This window comes from Coregonus lavaretus (assembly GCF_964263955.1).
Source record: "Coregonus lavaretus genome assembly, chromosome: 35".
Classification (NCBI taxonomy): domain Eukaryota; kingdom Metazoa; phylum Chordata; class Actinopteri; order Salmoniformes; family Salmonidae; genus Coregonus; species Coregonus lavaretus.
The window spans coordinates 6605301-6622646 of record NC_140022.1 but is presented as its reverse complement, the minus strand read 5'-3'; the positions used below and the strand labels follow the sequence as shown (position 1 = coordinate 6622646).

General features: G+C 45.8%; 1 protein-coding gene across 1 annotated transcript; it reads left to right on the top strand.

Moving 5' to 3' along the window:
* Positions 1–340: 340 nt before the first annotated feature.
* Positions 341–16416, top strand: LOC311109601 (adhesion G-protein coupled receptor G7-like). The gene is made up of 14 exons (XM_084152531.1): positions 341–410; positions 526–635; positions 1101–1244; positions 1363–1448; positions 1557–1687; positions 3654–3767; positions 3971–4140; positions 11531–11683; positions 13801–13913; positions 14097–14428; positions 14677–14758; positions 15255–15413; positions 15711–15870; positions 16118–16416. Exons 1-14 carry the CDS (start codon positions 356–358, stop codon positions 16328–16330), a joined length of 2022 nt encoding a protein of 673 aa, XP_084008657.1. The 5' UTR covers positions 341–355; the 3' UTR covers positions 16331–16416.
* The last annotated feature ends 930 nt before the right edge of the window (positions 16417–17346 follow it).

Genomic DNA, 17346 nt, shown 5'->3' with positions numbered 1-17346 from the left:
ACCACCTCTACCCCTACCCCCAAAACCACCTCTCCCACCACCAATTTTACAACCACCTCTCCCACCACAACCCCTCCTCTGGTCTGTATCAATGGTGGTGAGCTGGAGAGTGGAGACTGTATCTGTCCTGATGAGTGGACCGGAGAGACCTGTTCAGAGGGTAAATCCACACACTTACACTATACCTAACCCTGGATCTCACATTCAGAGTCCACAACACTATTCCTTGGATCTCACATTCAGAATGGATATTTCATGTTTAGTCATACATTTGGTCCATGTTGAAATGTATTTTACTTCGATAGAGAATTTCTGCAATTCAACCATCAAGGATGGATTCTCCTTCCCAATAACAATGGTTGACTTGTCTGCTTATTCAAAAGAGGAGTGTGGTGAGAATACAGCCAGTGGTATGTTACTTTTATTCACCTAAACTGACAAAATGTATTATTCTGTTACAGTCCTAATTAATGGTGTATAAGGTAACACAAAATCTTGAATATCTTTTTATATTGGTTCCTCCAGCCGGATTACCAGCAGCCTTCGCAGAATGTTCGAATGACACTGGATCTCTGATGTTTGGTTATCCTGTGGAGTTGGACTGTGAATTGACCCTCAGTGACATTCAAGGAAATGTAAGTCAATATTATTTTTTATTTATGATCCTGATTTATGACAAGTCTCAATTTTGCGTTCTTCTTTCTTTGGGTCAGTTATAGTTATCATTATGAGGAGTCGATCTTACAGTTTGAAGATCAGTATCAACTGGCTTTTACCTTCAGCTCATGTATTCTGTTCCTTTATTCTGCTTAACAGTTTTTTTTTCTTTCTTGTGTTTTACATTACATTTAGTCATTTAGCAGACACTCTTATCCAGAGTGACTTACAGTAGTGAGTGTATACATTTTCATACTGGTCCCCCGTGGGAATCGAACCCACAACCCTGGCGTTGCAATTGCCTTGCTCTACCAACTGAGCCACGTAGTTAGTATTGTCAATTTTAATATCCAAATATACTCACAGTTCAACATGTTCCTGCCACTTATACAAAAACAATACAATACTACACTAAATAAAAATCATTCTCTCTCCCTATTCAGATCTCCAGCAGTTCAGGTGATTTAGCACAGCTAGCCTTCAGTACTCAGATCCTGACCTCCCAACCAGAGCGGCTATCAGCTGACAACATCACCACAGCAGCTCAGATAGCTAACACTCTGCTTCAGTCTGTAAATATCACAGAGGTATAACATGTTTTGGAATCAAGTTGTGACTATGACATGTTCTGGAGAGAAACGTGAGGTTGTTATTGCAGTGATTTGAACACTTGTGGGTAATTCCCTGGTTTTGATTATGTTGCAGGATATCGCAGTGGCAGCTGTAACTACCATCAGTCAGCTGCTGAATGCCAGGAATGAGAGTGCAAAGCAGAGAGACGCTGTCCAGAGGTGTGTGTGTGTGTGTGCTGCATATGTTTGAGTTTATGTGTGTACGTGTGTCTGAGCGTGTCTGCATGGGTGCATGTAAACTAATGTTTTTCTGTGTTTCTCTCCCAGACTCACAGAGACCCTGGAGGAGTTTTCCCTGGACCAGCAGAGTGACGTGTCCTTGGTTCAGCCCAACCTGGTAGTCCTGTCTGTCCAAGTACCAAGTGACACAGTAGGGATCCAGTTTACTGCTCCGACTGGTGGGTGGGACTGCTAGTGAACCTACATACTGGCATTTAAAGTGATAGTTTATACAGTGGGGAGAACAAGTATTTGAAACACTGCCGATTTTGCAGGTTTTCCTACTTACAAAGCATGTAGAGGTCTGTAATTGCATTGTATGATTTTTAAGTAATTAATTAGCATTTTATTGCATGAGATAAGTATTTGATACATCAGAAAAGCAGAACTTAATATTTGGTACAGAAACCTTTGTTTGCAATTACAGAGATCATACGTTTCCTGTAGGTCTTGACCAGGTTTGCACACACTGCAGCAGGGATTTTGGCCTACTACTCCATACAGACCTCCAGATCCTTCAGGTTTCGGGGCTTTCGCTGGGCAATACAGACTTTCCCCTCCCTCCAAAGATTTTCTATTGGACTCAGGTCTGGAGACTGGCTAGGCCACTCCAGGACCTTGAGATGCTTCTTACGGAGCCACTCCTTAGTTCCCCTGGCTGTGTGTTTCGGGTCGTTGTCATGCGGGAAGACCTAGCCACGACCCATCTTCAATGCTCTTACTGATGGAAGGAGGTTGTTGGCCATGATCTCGCGATACATGGCCCCATCCATCCTCCCCTCAATACGGTGCAGTCGTCCTGTCCCCTTTGCAGAAAAGCATCCCCAAAGAATGATGTTTCCACCTCCATGCTTCATGGTTGGGATGGTGTTCTTGGGGTTGTACTCATCCTTCTTCTTCCTCCAAACACCGCGAGTGGAGTTTAGACCAAAAAGCTATATTTTTGTCTCATCAGACCACATGACCTTCTCCCATTCCTCCTGTGGATCATCCAGATGGTCATTGGAAAACTTCAGACGGGCCTGGACATGCGCTGGCTTGAGCAGGGGGACCTTGCGTGCGCTGCAGGATTTTAATCCACAACGGCATGGTGCTTTACTAATGGTTTTCTTTGAGACTGTGGTCCCAGCTCTCTTCAGGTCATTGACCAGGTCCTGCCGTGTAGTTCTGGGCTGATCCCACACCTTCCTCATGATCATTGATGCCCCACGAGGTGAGATCTTGCATGGAGCCCCAGACCGAGGGTGATTGACCGTCATCTTGAACTTCTTCCATTTTCTAATAATTGCGCCAACAGTTGTTGCCTTCTCACCAAGCTGCTTGCCTATTGTCCTGTAGCCCATCCCAGCCTTGTGCAGGTTTACAATTTTATCCCTGATGTCCTTAAACAGCTCTCTGGTGTTGGCCATTGTGGAGAGGTTGGAGTCTGTTTGATTGAGTGTGTGGGCAGGTGTCTTTTATACAGGCAACGAGTTCAAACAGGTGCCGTTAATACAGGTAATGAGTGGAGAACAGGAGGGCTTCTTAAAGAAAAACTAACAGGTCTGTGAGAGCCGGAATTCTTACTGGTTGGTAGGTGATCAAATACTTATGTCATGCAATAAAATGCAAATTAATTACTTAAAAATCATACAATGTGATTTTCTGGATTTTTGTTTTAGATTCCGTCTCTCACAGTTTAAGTGTACCTATGATAAAAACTACAGACCTCTACATGCTTTGTAAGTAGGAAAACCTGCAAAATTGGCAGTGTATCAAATACTTGTTCTCCCCACTGTATCTGTGTTAACAGACTGGTTAAACTTCTTAAAATCTTATTTTTCATATGTTTCTCCTCTACTGTTGGTCAATAAGGTTTGGTATGGATTTGATTTGTTGTACTACAGACAAGTACAGAACAGTCGAGGCTGCTGAGGGGAGGACGGCTCATAATAATGGTTGGAACGGAGCGAATGGAATGGCATCAAACACATGGAAACCATGGAAAACACGTGTTTGAAGTATTTGATACCATTCCACTGATTCCGCTCCAGCCGTTACCATGAACCCGTCCTCCCCAATTAAGGTGCCACCAACCTCCTGTGGTACAGAACGAACACTATATTGTTCAGCTTAAAATGTCTAAATCAAATTAATCTCCTCCAGGAAGATCTGGTAATTTTGTGGCCAACAGAATAAATCTCATCACTAATACCTCTGAACTGATAGCTAACAAAGGAGGTGCTACCGTTGTCCAGATTGTTATCAAATTCCCACCAGGTGAGCCAATGTTGGTATAATTACAAACATAGTTTATAAACTCAAGCTTCAATTCCCTTATACAGCTTTCACCAAGAGTGCTTAACTGCTCGTTGTGTATATGAAGTCCTGATATGAACAACAATCTCTCTCTTTCTCTCCCACCTCTCTCTCTTTCTCACTTTCTCCCTCTCTCTCCCCTCTTTCTCCTTCACTCCACTCAGTTATACGTAGTAAAAACAAAAACAACTCCATTGGTTTTGTGCTCTACCAAAATGACCAGTTCTTCAGGTCCAGGACTTTCAGAGCTTCTTCAGGAACCAGCAGAAGGGTCATCTCTGCTAACCTTGGACAAGTGTCTGGGCTGCATGTTGAGATGCTCTTCAAGTCCACAGTAAGATTTCTATTGGAATCGGTAAACGCATAGTGGTCCAAATTCTCTGGGAAATTTAATGGGAAGTTTTCCATTATGTACAGTACATTCGGAAAGTATTCAGACCCATTCACTTTTTCAACATTTTGTTACGTTACAGCCTTATTCTAAAATTGATTAAATTATTTTTTTCCTCATCAATCTACACACAATACCCCATAATGACAAAGCAAAAACAGGTTTTTAGAAATGTTTGTAAATTTATTACAAATAAAAAACTGAAATATGACATTTACATAAGTATTCAGACCCTGTACTCAGTACTTTGTTGAAGCACCTTTGGCAGCGATTACAGCCTTGAGTATTCTTGGGCATGACGCTGCAAGCTTGGCACACCTGTATTTGGGAAGTTTCTCCCATTCTTCTCTGCAGATCCTCTCAAGCTCTGTCAGGTTGGATGGGGAGCGTCGCTGCACAGCTATTTTCAGGTCTCTCCAGAGATGTTCGATCGGGTTCAAGTCCGGGCTCTGGCTAGCCACTCAAGGACATCCAGAGACTTTTCCGGTAGCCACTCCTGCACTGTCTTGGCTGTGTGCTTAGGGTCGTTGTCCTGTTGGAAGGTGAACCTTCGCCCCAGTCTGAGGTCCTGAGCGCTCTGGAGCAGGTTTTCATCAAGGATCTCTCTGTACTTTGCTCCGTTCAACTTTCCCTCAATTCTGACTAGTCACACTGCCGCTGAAAAACATACCCACAGCATGATGCTGCCACCACCATGCTTCACCGTAGGGATGGTGCCAGGTTTCCTCCAGACGTGACGCCTGGTATTCAGGCCAAAGGGTTCAATCTTGGTTTCATCAGACCAGAGAATCTTGTTTCTCATGGTCTTAGAGTCCTTTAGGTGCCTTTTGGCAAACTCCAAGCGGGCTGTCATGTGCCTTTTACTGAGAAGTTGTCACAAGCTGGGCTAGAACTCCGGTCTCAGATGTGGAGAGCTGGGGGGTTCTACCCCTTAGCCACAGAGGAGGTATGGTTGGACCCAAATGAAACACCCAAGGCAATACTCCAGGCAAGTAGATTTAATGTAAAAACAAAGGTTCTTCGCACTTCAAAAAATAGTCCAACAAAAGTTCTTCTCTGAAAGAGGTATATTAACAGAGGTAGAGTAACAAAACAGGAGGCAAAACAAAATAACTCCACGAGGGGAGAAAAACAAACTAAAGATAACTTAGAAGAGCTTACTTGGAAAGACACGGTGGGACAAAGCAGGAGACACATAGCCAGGACTCAAAAACCAAGTGAGAAACAAGGGGAAAACACACAGCTAAAATACTCTAGGGGAAACAAGGCACAGGTGACCTGGATCAAGCTAATAAGGACACACGAGGAAGAACTAAGGCAGAGGGGAACACAGATGACCTCTAGAGGCCCGGAGACAAACAGGAGGCAGGAAGCTGACAGGACCCCCTCCTCTAGGAACGACTCCTGACGTTCCTTCCAGAACACCCTGGCCTCAGGGTGCGAAAATCTCGGATCAAACCTGGGTCCAGGATGTCCCTGGCTGGAACCCAGGAGCGCTCCTCTGGCCCGTAGCCCTCCCAGTCCACCAGATACTGCAGAGAGTTCTGGACCCTCCGGGAGTCCAGTATCCGGCGGACTGTGTAGGCTGGCTGGCCGTCAATGATCCTGGGAGGTGGCGGGGGTCTGCGTGGGGGGGCAAAGGGAGAAGACAAGACAGGTTTAAGTAGTGAAACATGGAAAGTGGGGTTAATTCTAAGGGAGCGAGGGAGAACCAAACGATAAGAAACAGGGTTAACTTTTCTAGCTATGCGGAAAGGGCCGATGTATCTCTGGGAAAGCTTCTTGGATTCGACCCGGAGGGGCAGGTTCTTAGTGGCCAACCAAACTCTCTGACCAGCTCGGAAACTAGGGGCCGTCCGGCGGTGGCGATTAGCCTGACTTTGGTATCTCTGGGAGGTCCGAAGGAGGGTACGCCTGGCCTTCTTCCAGGTCCGCCTACAGCGTTGGACAAAGCGCTGGGCCGAGGGGACACCAACTTGCGCCTCTTCCTCTGGAAATAATGGAGGGTTGTAACCGAACTGGCATTCGAAGGGGGACAATCCGGTGGCTGAGGACTGGAGGGTGTTGTGGGCATATTCAGCCCAAATGATATAGGTGGCCCAAGACGTGGGATTACTGGCCGCCATACACCGCAGGGTGGTCTCCAGATCCTGATTAATCCGTTCCGTTTGGCCATTAGACTCTGGATGGAACCCCGACGATAGGCTGGCTGTGGCCCCAATAAGCCTGCAGAAGGCCCCCCAAAACCGGGACGAGAATTGGGGACCTCGGTCGGAGACCACGTCCAGGGGAATACCAAATATCCGGAAGACATGGTTCATGAGGAGCTCAGCAGTCTCCTTAGCCGAGGGCAGCTTGGGCAGGGGAATAAACCGGGCAGCCTTAGAGAACCGGTCTACCACCACTAGGATGACGGTGTTGCCCTGGGATGGAGGAAGTCCCGTAACAAAGTCCAGAGAAAGGTGTGACCATGGCCTTCGAGGAATAGGTAAGGGATGGAGCAGTCCCTGGGGTCGCTGGCGTGTCGACTTTCCCTGGTTGCACACAGGGCAGGCCTCAACATAGACCTGCACGTCCTTCTTGATGGACGGCCACCAAAACCGCCGTCGGAGGAATTCCAGTGTGCGAGCACTGCCTGGATGGCATGTCAAGGGCGACTCATGACCCCACTGCAAGACGCGGGCCCGAACAGAGAGAGGAACGTACAGGCGACCGGCAGGACCACCGCCTGGATCGGGCTCATGGACCAGGGCTTCTCGTACCCCTCTTTCTAGTTCCCACTGAAGAGGTGCGACGATCCTAGACCTCGGAATAATCGATGCCAAGGATTTCTCTTGTACCTCGGGAGAATAGGCTCGAGACAGGGCATCCGGCTTGACGTTCTTGGTGCCAGGTCGGTAAGACAGGAGGAACTGGAATCGATTAAAGAAAAGGGACCATCGTGCTTGCCGAGGGTTCATCCGCTTAGCCTGTTGGAGATATTCCAGGTTCTTGTGGTCCGTGAGAACCTGGAAAGGGTGCTGAGCCCCCTCAAGCCAATGGCGCCACTCTTCCAAGGCCAGTTTTACCGCAAGCAACTCTCGATCCCCCACGTGGTAGTTGCGCTCGGCCTCAGACAGGCGGCGAGACATGAAGGCACAAGGGTGTAATCTCCCATCCTCACCCCTCTGTGACAGGACGGCTCCCACCCCCACCTCTGAGGCGTCCACCTCCACCACGAAAGGTCTTTCTGGGTCAGGGATCACCAGAATCGGAGCAGAAGTGAAGCGGCGCTTGAGATCCTCGAAGGCCCCTGCTGCTTCCGGACCCCAGTGAATCTTGGTCCCTCCTCCCTTGGTAAGCGTCGTCAAGGGGGCTACCACCGAGCTGAAATTCTTGATGAACTTCCGATAGAAGTTAGAAAAGCCAATGAACCGTTGAACCTCCTTGACCGTGGCAGGTGTGGGCCAGCAGTGGACCGCTTTGACCTTCTTGGGATCCATCTCTAGGTGCCCGGGAGTGACAATAAACCCGAGAAACTGAGTCTGAGAAACATGAAATTCACACTTCTCAGGTTTGACGTAGAGGTGATTGTCAAGGAGCCTCTGGAGAACCCTGCCAACATGCCCCTCATGCTCCTTCAGTGACCTCGAGAAGATGAGGATATCGTCCAGGTACACGAAGACGAACAGATTAAGCATATCCCGGAGCACATCATTAATCAGGGCTTGGAATACTGCGGGGGCATTGGTGAGCCCGAACGGCATCACCCGATATTCATAGTGCCCCGTGGGCGTGTTGAACGCCGTCTTCCATTCGTCTCCTTGCCGGATCCGCACGAGATGGTAAGCATTGCGGAGATCCAGTTTAGTAAAAATGGAAGCCCCTTGAAGCAGCTCAAAAGCAGTGGCCATGAGAGGAAGGGGGTATCGATTCCGAACCGTGATCTTGTTGAGTCCCCGGTAATCAATACAAGGCCTAAGACCCCCGTCTTTCTTTTCAACAAAAAAAAAAGCCCGCCCCAGCCGGGGAAGTAGAGGCATAGATGAGGCCGGCTGCCAAGGACTCCTTAATGTAGGTGTCCATAGCTGCGTGCTCGGGGGAGGACAAGGAAAAGATCCGACCTCTAGGAGGGCAGCACCCAGGGAGTAGATCAATGGCACAGTCATACGTGCGATGAGGCGGTAAGGAAGTAGCCCGGGCCTTGCTGAACACTGCCTTGAACCGATGGTAAACACTGGGGACTCGGGAGACGTCAACAGACTCTTGAAACTGGGTACTAGGGGCTGAGGGACTCTGAAGCATGCAGGTGAGTTGGCAAGTGGGACCCCAGCTTAGAATGGTGCCAGTAGGCCAGTCGATCTGGGGATTATGTCTGCATAGCCAAGGGTGACCCAGGATAATAGGATACTCGGGAGAGTCAATGAGATAGAAGGTCTCCTCCTGCTGGTGTTGAGAGATGGTAAGTCGCAGGGACTGAGTCGCCTCTGTAACCTTTCCTGGTTCCAGAGGTCTGCCATCTAAGGCTGTAACTGCCTGGGGTTGAGGAAGTAGTTGGGTAGGGATCTTAAGTTCCTTAGCCAAGGTTACATCCAGGAAATCACCTGCGGCACCGGAATCGATCATAGCCTGGACCCGATGCTGGTGGCCCTCCCAGGACAGAGTGGCTGGAATAGCCAGGACAGCGTTAGTAGGAGGAGCTCTAATTCTCCCCATCACAGCCCTCCTGTAGCTGGGCGGGGACAGGCGTTTCCCGAAAGCTCGGGGCAAGTGGAGCGGAAGTGGCCGGCAACCCCGCAGTAGAGGCACCGACGCTCCCTCATGCGACGTTCCCTTTCGTTGGGAGAAAGCCTGGAACGGCCTAACTGCATGCTCTCCGGGGAATCCTGGAGCAGTTCAGGAGCCGGGGAAGCTCTGAATGACGGAGTCCAAACAGAGCTGCTCAGAGGAACTTGGAACTGAGACACCTGGCGGCGAGCCGTTCTCCGCTCTCTTAGACGATTGTCCAGGCGGATGGCCAAGGCTATGAGGGACTCGAGATCTCCAGCTGGTTCTCGGGTGGCTAACTCATCTTGAAGGGGCTCAGATAACCCTCCCTGAAAACAGACCCTCAGCGCTTCATCATTCCATCCGCTCCTTGCTGCTATGGTCCGGAAATCAATGGCAAAATCTGCCGTGCTTCGGGGGCCCTGACGGAGAGACAGTAGGCGCTTGGAAGCCTCCCGCCCACTGACAGGATGATCGAACACCCGCTTGAACTCTTCTACAAATGCAGCGTGGGAGTCACAACAGGCCTCCTGGGACTGCCACACCGCAGAGGCCCAGGCGAGCGCCTTGTCTGAAAGAAGGGTAATGATGTAGGCAATCTTGGAACGGTCTGTGGGGAAACATGAGGGTTGGAGCTCGAAGGTGAGGGAGCATTGGGTGAGGAAACCCTGGCAAGAGCTGGGATCCCCAGAAAAGGGCTTGGGAGGTGGTAGTCGGGGCTCCGCCACTAGAGAAGGCCTGTCGTCACTGGGGGGTGACCTGGGGGAAGGGAGAGGACCAGGGAGGCGTTCAAAGAGCTGGCGGAGGGAACTCATCATTTCGGCCAGGAGTTGAGAATGACTAGCCATCAGCTCTTCTTGTCAGCTGAGAACGGCTTCATGGCGCTGGAAAGAAGCCTCATGTCGAGTGACCACCGCCAACAGGTCCTGGGAACTGAGTGTTTCTGGGTCCATGATTGACTTGGTTTTTCTGTCACAAGCTGGGCTAGAACTCCGGTCTCAGATGTGGAGAGCTGGGGGGTTCTACCCCTTAGCCACAGAGGAGGTATGGTTGGACCCAAATGAAACACCCAAGGCAATACTCCAGGCAAGTAGATTTAATGTAAAAACAAAGGTTCTTCGCACTTCAAAAAATAGTCCAACAAAAGTTCTTCTCTGAAAGAGGTATATTAACAGAGGTAGAGTAACAAAACAGGAGGCAAAACAAAATAACTCCACGAGGGGAGAAAAACAAACTAAAGATAACTTAGAAGAGCTTACTTGGAAAGACACGGTGGGACAAAGCAGGAGACACATAGCCAGGACTCAAAAACCAAGTGAGAAACAAGGGGAAAACACACAGCTAAAATACTCTAGGGGAAACAAGGCACAGGTGACCTGGATCAAGCTAATAAGGACACACGAGGAAGAACTAAGGCAGAGGGGAACACAGATGACCTCTAGAGGCCCGGAGACAAACAGGAGGCAGGAAGCTGACAGAAGTGGCTTCCGTCTGGCCACTCTACCATAAAGGTCAGATTGGTGGAGTGCTGCAGAGATGGTTGTCCTTCTGGAAGGTTCTCCCATCTCCACAGAGGAACTCTGGCGCTCCCTTCTCCCCCGATTGCTCAGTTTGGCTGGGCGGCCAGCTCTAGGAAGAGTCTCTATGGTTCCAAACTTCTTCCATTTAAGAATGATGGAGGCCACTGTGTTCTTGGGGACATTCAATGCTGCAGACATTTTTTGATACCCTTCTCCAGATATGTGCCTCGACACAATCCTGTATCGGAGCTCTACGGACAATTCCTTCGACCTCATGGCTTGGTTTTTGCTCTGACATGCACTGTCAACTGTGGGACCTCATATAGACAGGTGTGTGCCTTTCCAAATCATGTCCAATCAAAAGAATGTACCACAAGTGGATCCCAATCAAGTTGTAGAAACATCTCAAGGATGATCAATGGAAACAGGATGCACCTGAGCTCAATTTCACGTATCATAGAAAAGGGTCTAAATACTTATGTAAATAAGATATTTCTGGGTTTTTTTTAACTTGTTTTCGCTTTGTCATTATGGGGTATTGTGTGTAGATTGCTGAGGATCTATTTGTTATTTAATCAATTTTAGAAGAAGGCTGTAACGCCCAAAAAATGTGGAAAAAGTCAACGGGTCTGAATACTTTTCGAATGCACTGTAGGTCACGTGTCAAACTCATTGCACGGAGTACGTGATTGATAATTAAGGTCACTGATTAGTAAGAAACTCCCCTCATCTGATTGTCTAGGTCTTAATTGAAAACAAAAAACTAAAACCAGCAGACACTAGGCCCTCCAATGAATGAGTTTGACACCCCTGATCTAAGTTATCCATTGACGCTTATCCGCCACAATGAACAAGGAAGCATATTTTGGCCAGTGAACAAGGAAGCATATGTTGTCTTGTATATAATATGATCTATCATAATTGAAACTTCTTCTTTCCCACATTTAAGTAATGACCTATTATATTTCACAATTGACTTAATTTTTTTTTTTTAATGAGGAACTTTGTGAATGCATGTCTTTTGCTGAAGGATTTACATTGAGTTTGTTTTTGTTCTCACTTCTCAGGCTGTCCCCAACGCCTCCCTCTATGACTTTGCCTGCGTGTGGTGGAACTACACGTTGAAAGACTGGAGCACCTCTGGCTGCTCCAAAGTCAACCACTCAGAAGACGGCCTGCGATGTTTCTGTAATCACACCACTAACTTCGCTGTGCTTATGGTGAGTAGCTAGCTGCCTTCATCTCCCTTTAACTGACCACACTCTGACCTTTGGAAGGGGTTCCCAAACATTATTGGCCCACAACCCTGTTTTGATATCTGAAAATTCTCATGACCCAAACCATGTGAATTTTCTTTTGTAATTAAGAGCCAATGTTTACTTTTTTATATGGGGTTATGACAATCAATTGCAAAACATTCAGTATTTCTGATTGTCTTCTCAACTCACCATCACATACTTTTAATGTGGGGCTATGACAGTCAATAGCAAATTGGTCTGACATAATGTCTCTTATCTCATCACCACTAATGAGATGATGAGATCAGAGACATGATGCATGTCGCATTGGAGCTTCTCAAAGTCAGGGGGTGTGGTTGACAGTGCCCACCTCATCTCTGCTGTCACTTCCAACCTGGATCGATATTTGGTTTTAATGCAGACGAGTGCACTAAATCCAGCCTCACACAGATATTAGCGGGCAAAGGGTACCATGAGTTTTAATGCTCAGAAGGAGACGGCAGGGTATTCCCTTTGAGTGATGAACCAAAATGGGTTATCTGCAGCATTCTGTCATATGACGGCTCGATTAGTTTTCATTTTCACTTACCGCTATGTCAACTGAGGCAGAATCACAGTCAAACAGATTTCTCTCCAATAAGAAATCTTTCCACTGAATCCACTGATTCGGTCACTCATCTGTAGAATGTTTTTTGTATTTCCCCTGCATGCTTGCGTTCAGTTTGTTCAGTTTCCCAAATGTGTCAGTTACATATGCAAGGGGACACATTTTATTTTCATTACACAGAAAGTCAACAAAGTCTGTCTGTTTATTTGCCCACCATTCAATCCCATGGAATCTGTTTTTCTTCAGTATAGCCATGCAGCGCATCCTCTGTACAGTTTCATGCTCTATATGTCCTTGTGAATAGCATCCCCCGACATTTAGCGAACAAAAGTAAATGAATGGGCATCTCGGCCCTCAGAACTAACTTCCATTTGGAAAGCTGGAGAGTTTTTTAGTGGTTCAGTAGGTTTCATATTGATTGCTAGCTATAGCATTAATTCTTACTTTTACAGTGTTATCTGACAAAGGTATTGATGTGAGTTTCTGTGACTCGGCCTCCCCACACCTTGTTTTCACCATATCGATTGTGGCGGTAATATCTCTGAAATAGTGTGTGGTTTCATTCTGTAGTGGGCCTAGCCATTCACCTGGGAATAGGGTGACCACATGTCCCAGATTGTGCGGGACAGTCCCGCATTTTGACCCTTTATCAAGCAACTAAACAATCATGTCCCGCATTTTATCAACAAATTCAAACACCACCAATTTTAGAAAAAACTTTGATTTGTCCAGTATTTCGGTCAGACATTCCAACCTGTCTCTTGCAGTCACATTGCGCTCATGACAGTTAATTTCCACCTTGTTACTCACAGATTGTATAAAACATCTAATTGATTGGCTGCAAGTTCAACAATATCTCATAGTTAGGCCTCCTAACTGCTTACAAAGAGCTTCTGCTGAAGAGCTAGAAAAGTAGGTAAATAGCCCATTAGACTGAAAGATATAATCAAAGCAGCAGGAAGTTGAGTGCTGAGGGTGTTGCAGCAGCCCCTGAGAAATCACAATGACACAATAATAATAATACATATTTTCACTAAAGTAGTGCATTGGGCCTTTACTAGTCCTGTATTAGCAGACCGATATAACCGTTTTATAGTGCGGGCAAAAAAATTAAACATGAAGAATCAGCATTCACAATTGACAGTGATGATGCATTGGCCTATTTTTAAATTATGTATCGGGTAGGCTACACTGTCCCGCAAAATCATCCTGTTGTCCCGCATTTGTGTATTTTAAATGTATTTTAAATGTTCCTTAAGTGGGAATGATTCAAGTGCAACGGTCAAGTGAGGCCTTTTCCCACGATCTAAGGGAGCTCTCTGGTTGAATTTTCAATTTCATTTTTTAAGGTTAACCACATTACAATGATTTTGAGATCCAAAGACAATGTGGTTTACCACAGCTTATCCAGACACATGAGGGAGATACATTTATACAGTATGACTGTGACAAACTTAGTGTTGAAATGTATTTTTTTATTTTCTTTCTACAGTCGTTCAGGAAGGATTTTAAATACGCTCATGCTCTAAACTGGATCACCACATTGGGATGCTCCATTTCCAGCATAGGGTTGAGTTTAACAATAACATTCCAGATCGTGACCCGGTAAGATCCTACAGGGTTCCAGAACCAATTCAAAATATTGGGTGCATCTCAATAGTGTGAAGAAGCCCTTTGTCTGATCCAACATGACTTGATAGGTGAAATCAATATGAAACCCACTATTAATGAACCAACACATCCATAACTACGCATCTAACTTCCCTAACATCTATCACCTATCCCCAGGAAAAAACGCAAAACCAACCCAACGGTCCTCTTAGTGAGCATCTGCGTGTGTCTCCTGATCTTCACCCTCCTCTTCGTGTTGGGAGTGGACAACCCTCATAAACAGCTGGAGAAACCTGAAATACAGGAGGCCAACATTCTCCCCCCATCCAACACACACACAGAGCGGGACAGAGGCCCCTGTACTGCAGTCGCAGTCCTGCTGCAGTACTTCCTGTTGGGGACGTTCACCTGGAACACACTGTACGCCACACATGTCTTCCTGATGATCAGAAACAGCCTGGCCACCAGCCCGTCACACTTCACAGCCTGTACCGTGGCCATCGGATGGGGTAGGACAGCTTGGAGAAAAATAAAATATTTAGTTGTTTCAGAAGCTTTGGCTGGCATTAGCCCTGGGCTCCTTGCACCAAAACGAATGCTAGGTTATATTTTCAGGCTCTAATAAGCCTGAAATAGAACTTAAAAGCAACTTGTATAGTATTGTTATGTCTTTAGAGGATGTATGTGTAGTATATAATCTGTAAATGTCTGCATGAAAATCTACCAGGAATTAACAACAACATTCTCTGTCCTTTAGGACTGCCTGCGGTTGTGGTGGCCCTCACCTTAGGAATTAGTTACAGAGTGGATGATCCACTGGGTTACAGGCAGGAGGAATTGTGAGTCAATACCGTATTTTACTATACTATACTTTACTATACTGTACTGTACTTGAAAGAGAGCGACCCGGCTCGACGTATTTACTGGTTTGTGAACCACTGCATGGGCAGAGTGTGGGGTGCATGGGAACAGTCTGATTGGCTGATGCCACGAGCTGGAAGTGATGGATATCGCTCACATGAACTGAACTGAACTCTATTGTATTATACTGTACTGTACTACCAATATACATGTGGGGCAATTGCCGTATAAAATGTTATAACTCATACAGTAAAAGGTTTTCACAATCAATTTTCATATTGTATGCTTTTAACGATGGCAACGAGCAATTTAAAAAGTTGTAAAAACGAAACGAATGATCCATTGTGTTGAACGGTTTCTTGTTTACTTATGCAATCCACCATGTTTACTTTATACCACGTTATTCAAATCACTGGTGTCCTGTTTTGTCTGTCACATAGTCCCACTCTCTAACTCATTCATTTGTCCCCTCAGTTGCTGGCTTGCTGCCCTCGATCCAAACGGGAACTTTGACTTCAAGCTGCCAATGTTTTGGGGGTTCCTGATCCCTGTGGCGTTCATTCTTATCTTCAACATGGTGGTGTTGGTATATTTTACAGTTACAACATCCAAGACCAACCCACATATAACCAGGTAACATTAATGGGGGCATTTTGGGGGCACAAAGTGGAAAGTTGTAGTCATAAAGATCAGTCTTGATTGAAATGCCTACTAACGAGCTTGTTAATTTTGTATTGTCTTTCAATTAAAACTTTTTATATATAAAATGCATGCTTTTTTTATTATTAATTCAGTCATTAGTAACCTATTCATACTATTTAATAAGCACCATGCTCTAACCCACTCAGTCATTGGAAGCATACTGTTATATTACCACAGCATTACAGCAGTCTATGACTGCAATCTAAGCATGTTGGTTTTGTTTCCCAGTACAAGACACACGTCGATGAAGAAGAAGTTCCTCAGTAGCTTTTCTCTGGCTGTGGTGCTCGGTCTCTCCTGGATCCTGGGCTATCTGTTGCTCATTACACAGAACCAGACCATGTACACCATACTCAACATCTCCTTCTGTGTACTCACCACCACTCAGGTAGTAAATGTATGCACTCACTACTGTAAGTCGCTCTGGATAAGAGAGTCTGCTAAACGACTAAAATGTTAAATATAAAGACTAGTGTACTATTGTACCACAGAATCCAGACATGATTGAAAACTAGACAGCTACTAAACATTAATAAATTCTGCTGCTCTTTATAGAAACGCTACCTTTTTGTTTGTACGTGTGTGTTCCTGAAAATACTTGATAATGTCTTTGTATTTTTGTTTTCGCTCCACAGGGCTTGCAGATTTTCATTCTGTTCACAGCAAGAACAGAAATTGTCAAGGAAAAGATGTCAAGTGCTTTGAAATCTGTCTCTAGCGCTGGGATCCCTCTTCACACCAAGAAGTACAGTCTATGGCGAGGCGAGCAAAGTGAAAAAGTAGAATCATACACACAGCTGGACACTGATCTGTCATTTCCACCTTGTTCCTCACAGACATCTAACTGATGGGCTGCAAGTTCAACCTCTGTTGTAAAATATCTCATAATATTGTACTGTAATATACAATATAATACACACACTATTTAGTATCAACGTACAATATATGTACAGTAAATTCCCTCAGAAGTTGTGTTGTCCAATGATTTTTTGAATAAATGTTGGCAATAAATCTGTGATTATTGTCTTTTAAGCTAATGTTTGTTTAGTATTCTTAGTGAGAAAAAGCACTATTTTACACAATATCTCAGAATACAGCTTTAGACAGTGTATCCCAGCGGTGTCAAACTAATTCTCCCTGCAGGCCACATTTGGTCATTACCGAGGTCCGGAGGGACGCATTGTGGGGATCTATTCTCTTACAACTAGAAGTGATGCCTAGCTTAAAAAGAATACATTAATGATTAAACCTAATAGGTTTGTGCTGTACTGATATAGATTGTTTAACATAACAAGCTGTGACTAATGTGAGGAACCGGTAGGGGGGAGGCTGAGATAGACTTGTGACACACACACACTGCCTCTTTGTTAAACCGCTAAAGGACAAAGTACTGCAATATGAAGAAGAGGAAACTGTATCAATGGTTGCTTACTCTCGAGACAAGCTGACAACCAACACCCGGTGACAGTGACGCGCCAAGAGGCTGGGACCAGCCTGTGCGCCATCGATAGCCTGAGTAAGTTTAAACCACGCTCAGCCTCTACTCTGATAGGCCTGCTTGGAGCAGGAACTATCTCTGTCAGAGTATTAAAAGAAGAACTTTGGGTTGGGACAGTTAGTTCTATGTTAGTCCTGTGAGGTGTTACAGTGAGCCTGTTTATACGAAGGTTGCATTTACCATTTGTTTGCTTGACTAATTATATTAATAAAAACCTGAAAATATATTCAGTGACTTAGTGTTGAACTCTGTTCTGATACCAGATTCGAATGACGCAACTTAACAGCATTTAAAATTGATTAAGAAGCGTCTGCTCCATCTGCCTGTACAGCACAGGCAGCAAGCTGCAGGTCCCCAACCCTATAC

Excerpts from the sequence above, each read along its gene's own strand:
- LOC311109601 (XM_084152531.1), top strand. The coding sequence starts at position 356 with ATGGTTGACTTGTCTGCTTATTCAAAAGAGGAGTGTGGTGAGAATACA. Across the intron at positions 1,245-1,362 it reads AGTCTGTAAATATCACAGAG|GATATCGCAGTGGCAGCTGT; the intron begins GTATAACATGTT and ends ATTATGTTGCAG. Across the intron at positions 14,759-15,254 it reads GGTTACAGGCAGGAGGAATT|TTGCTGGCTTGCTGCCCTCG; the intron begins GTGAGTCAATAC and ends TTGTCCCCTCAG.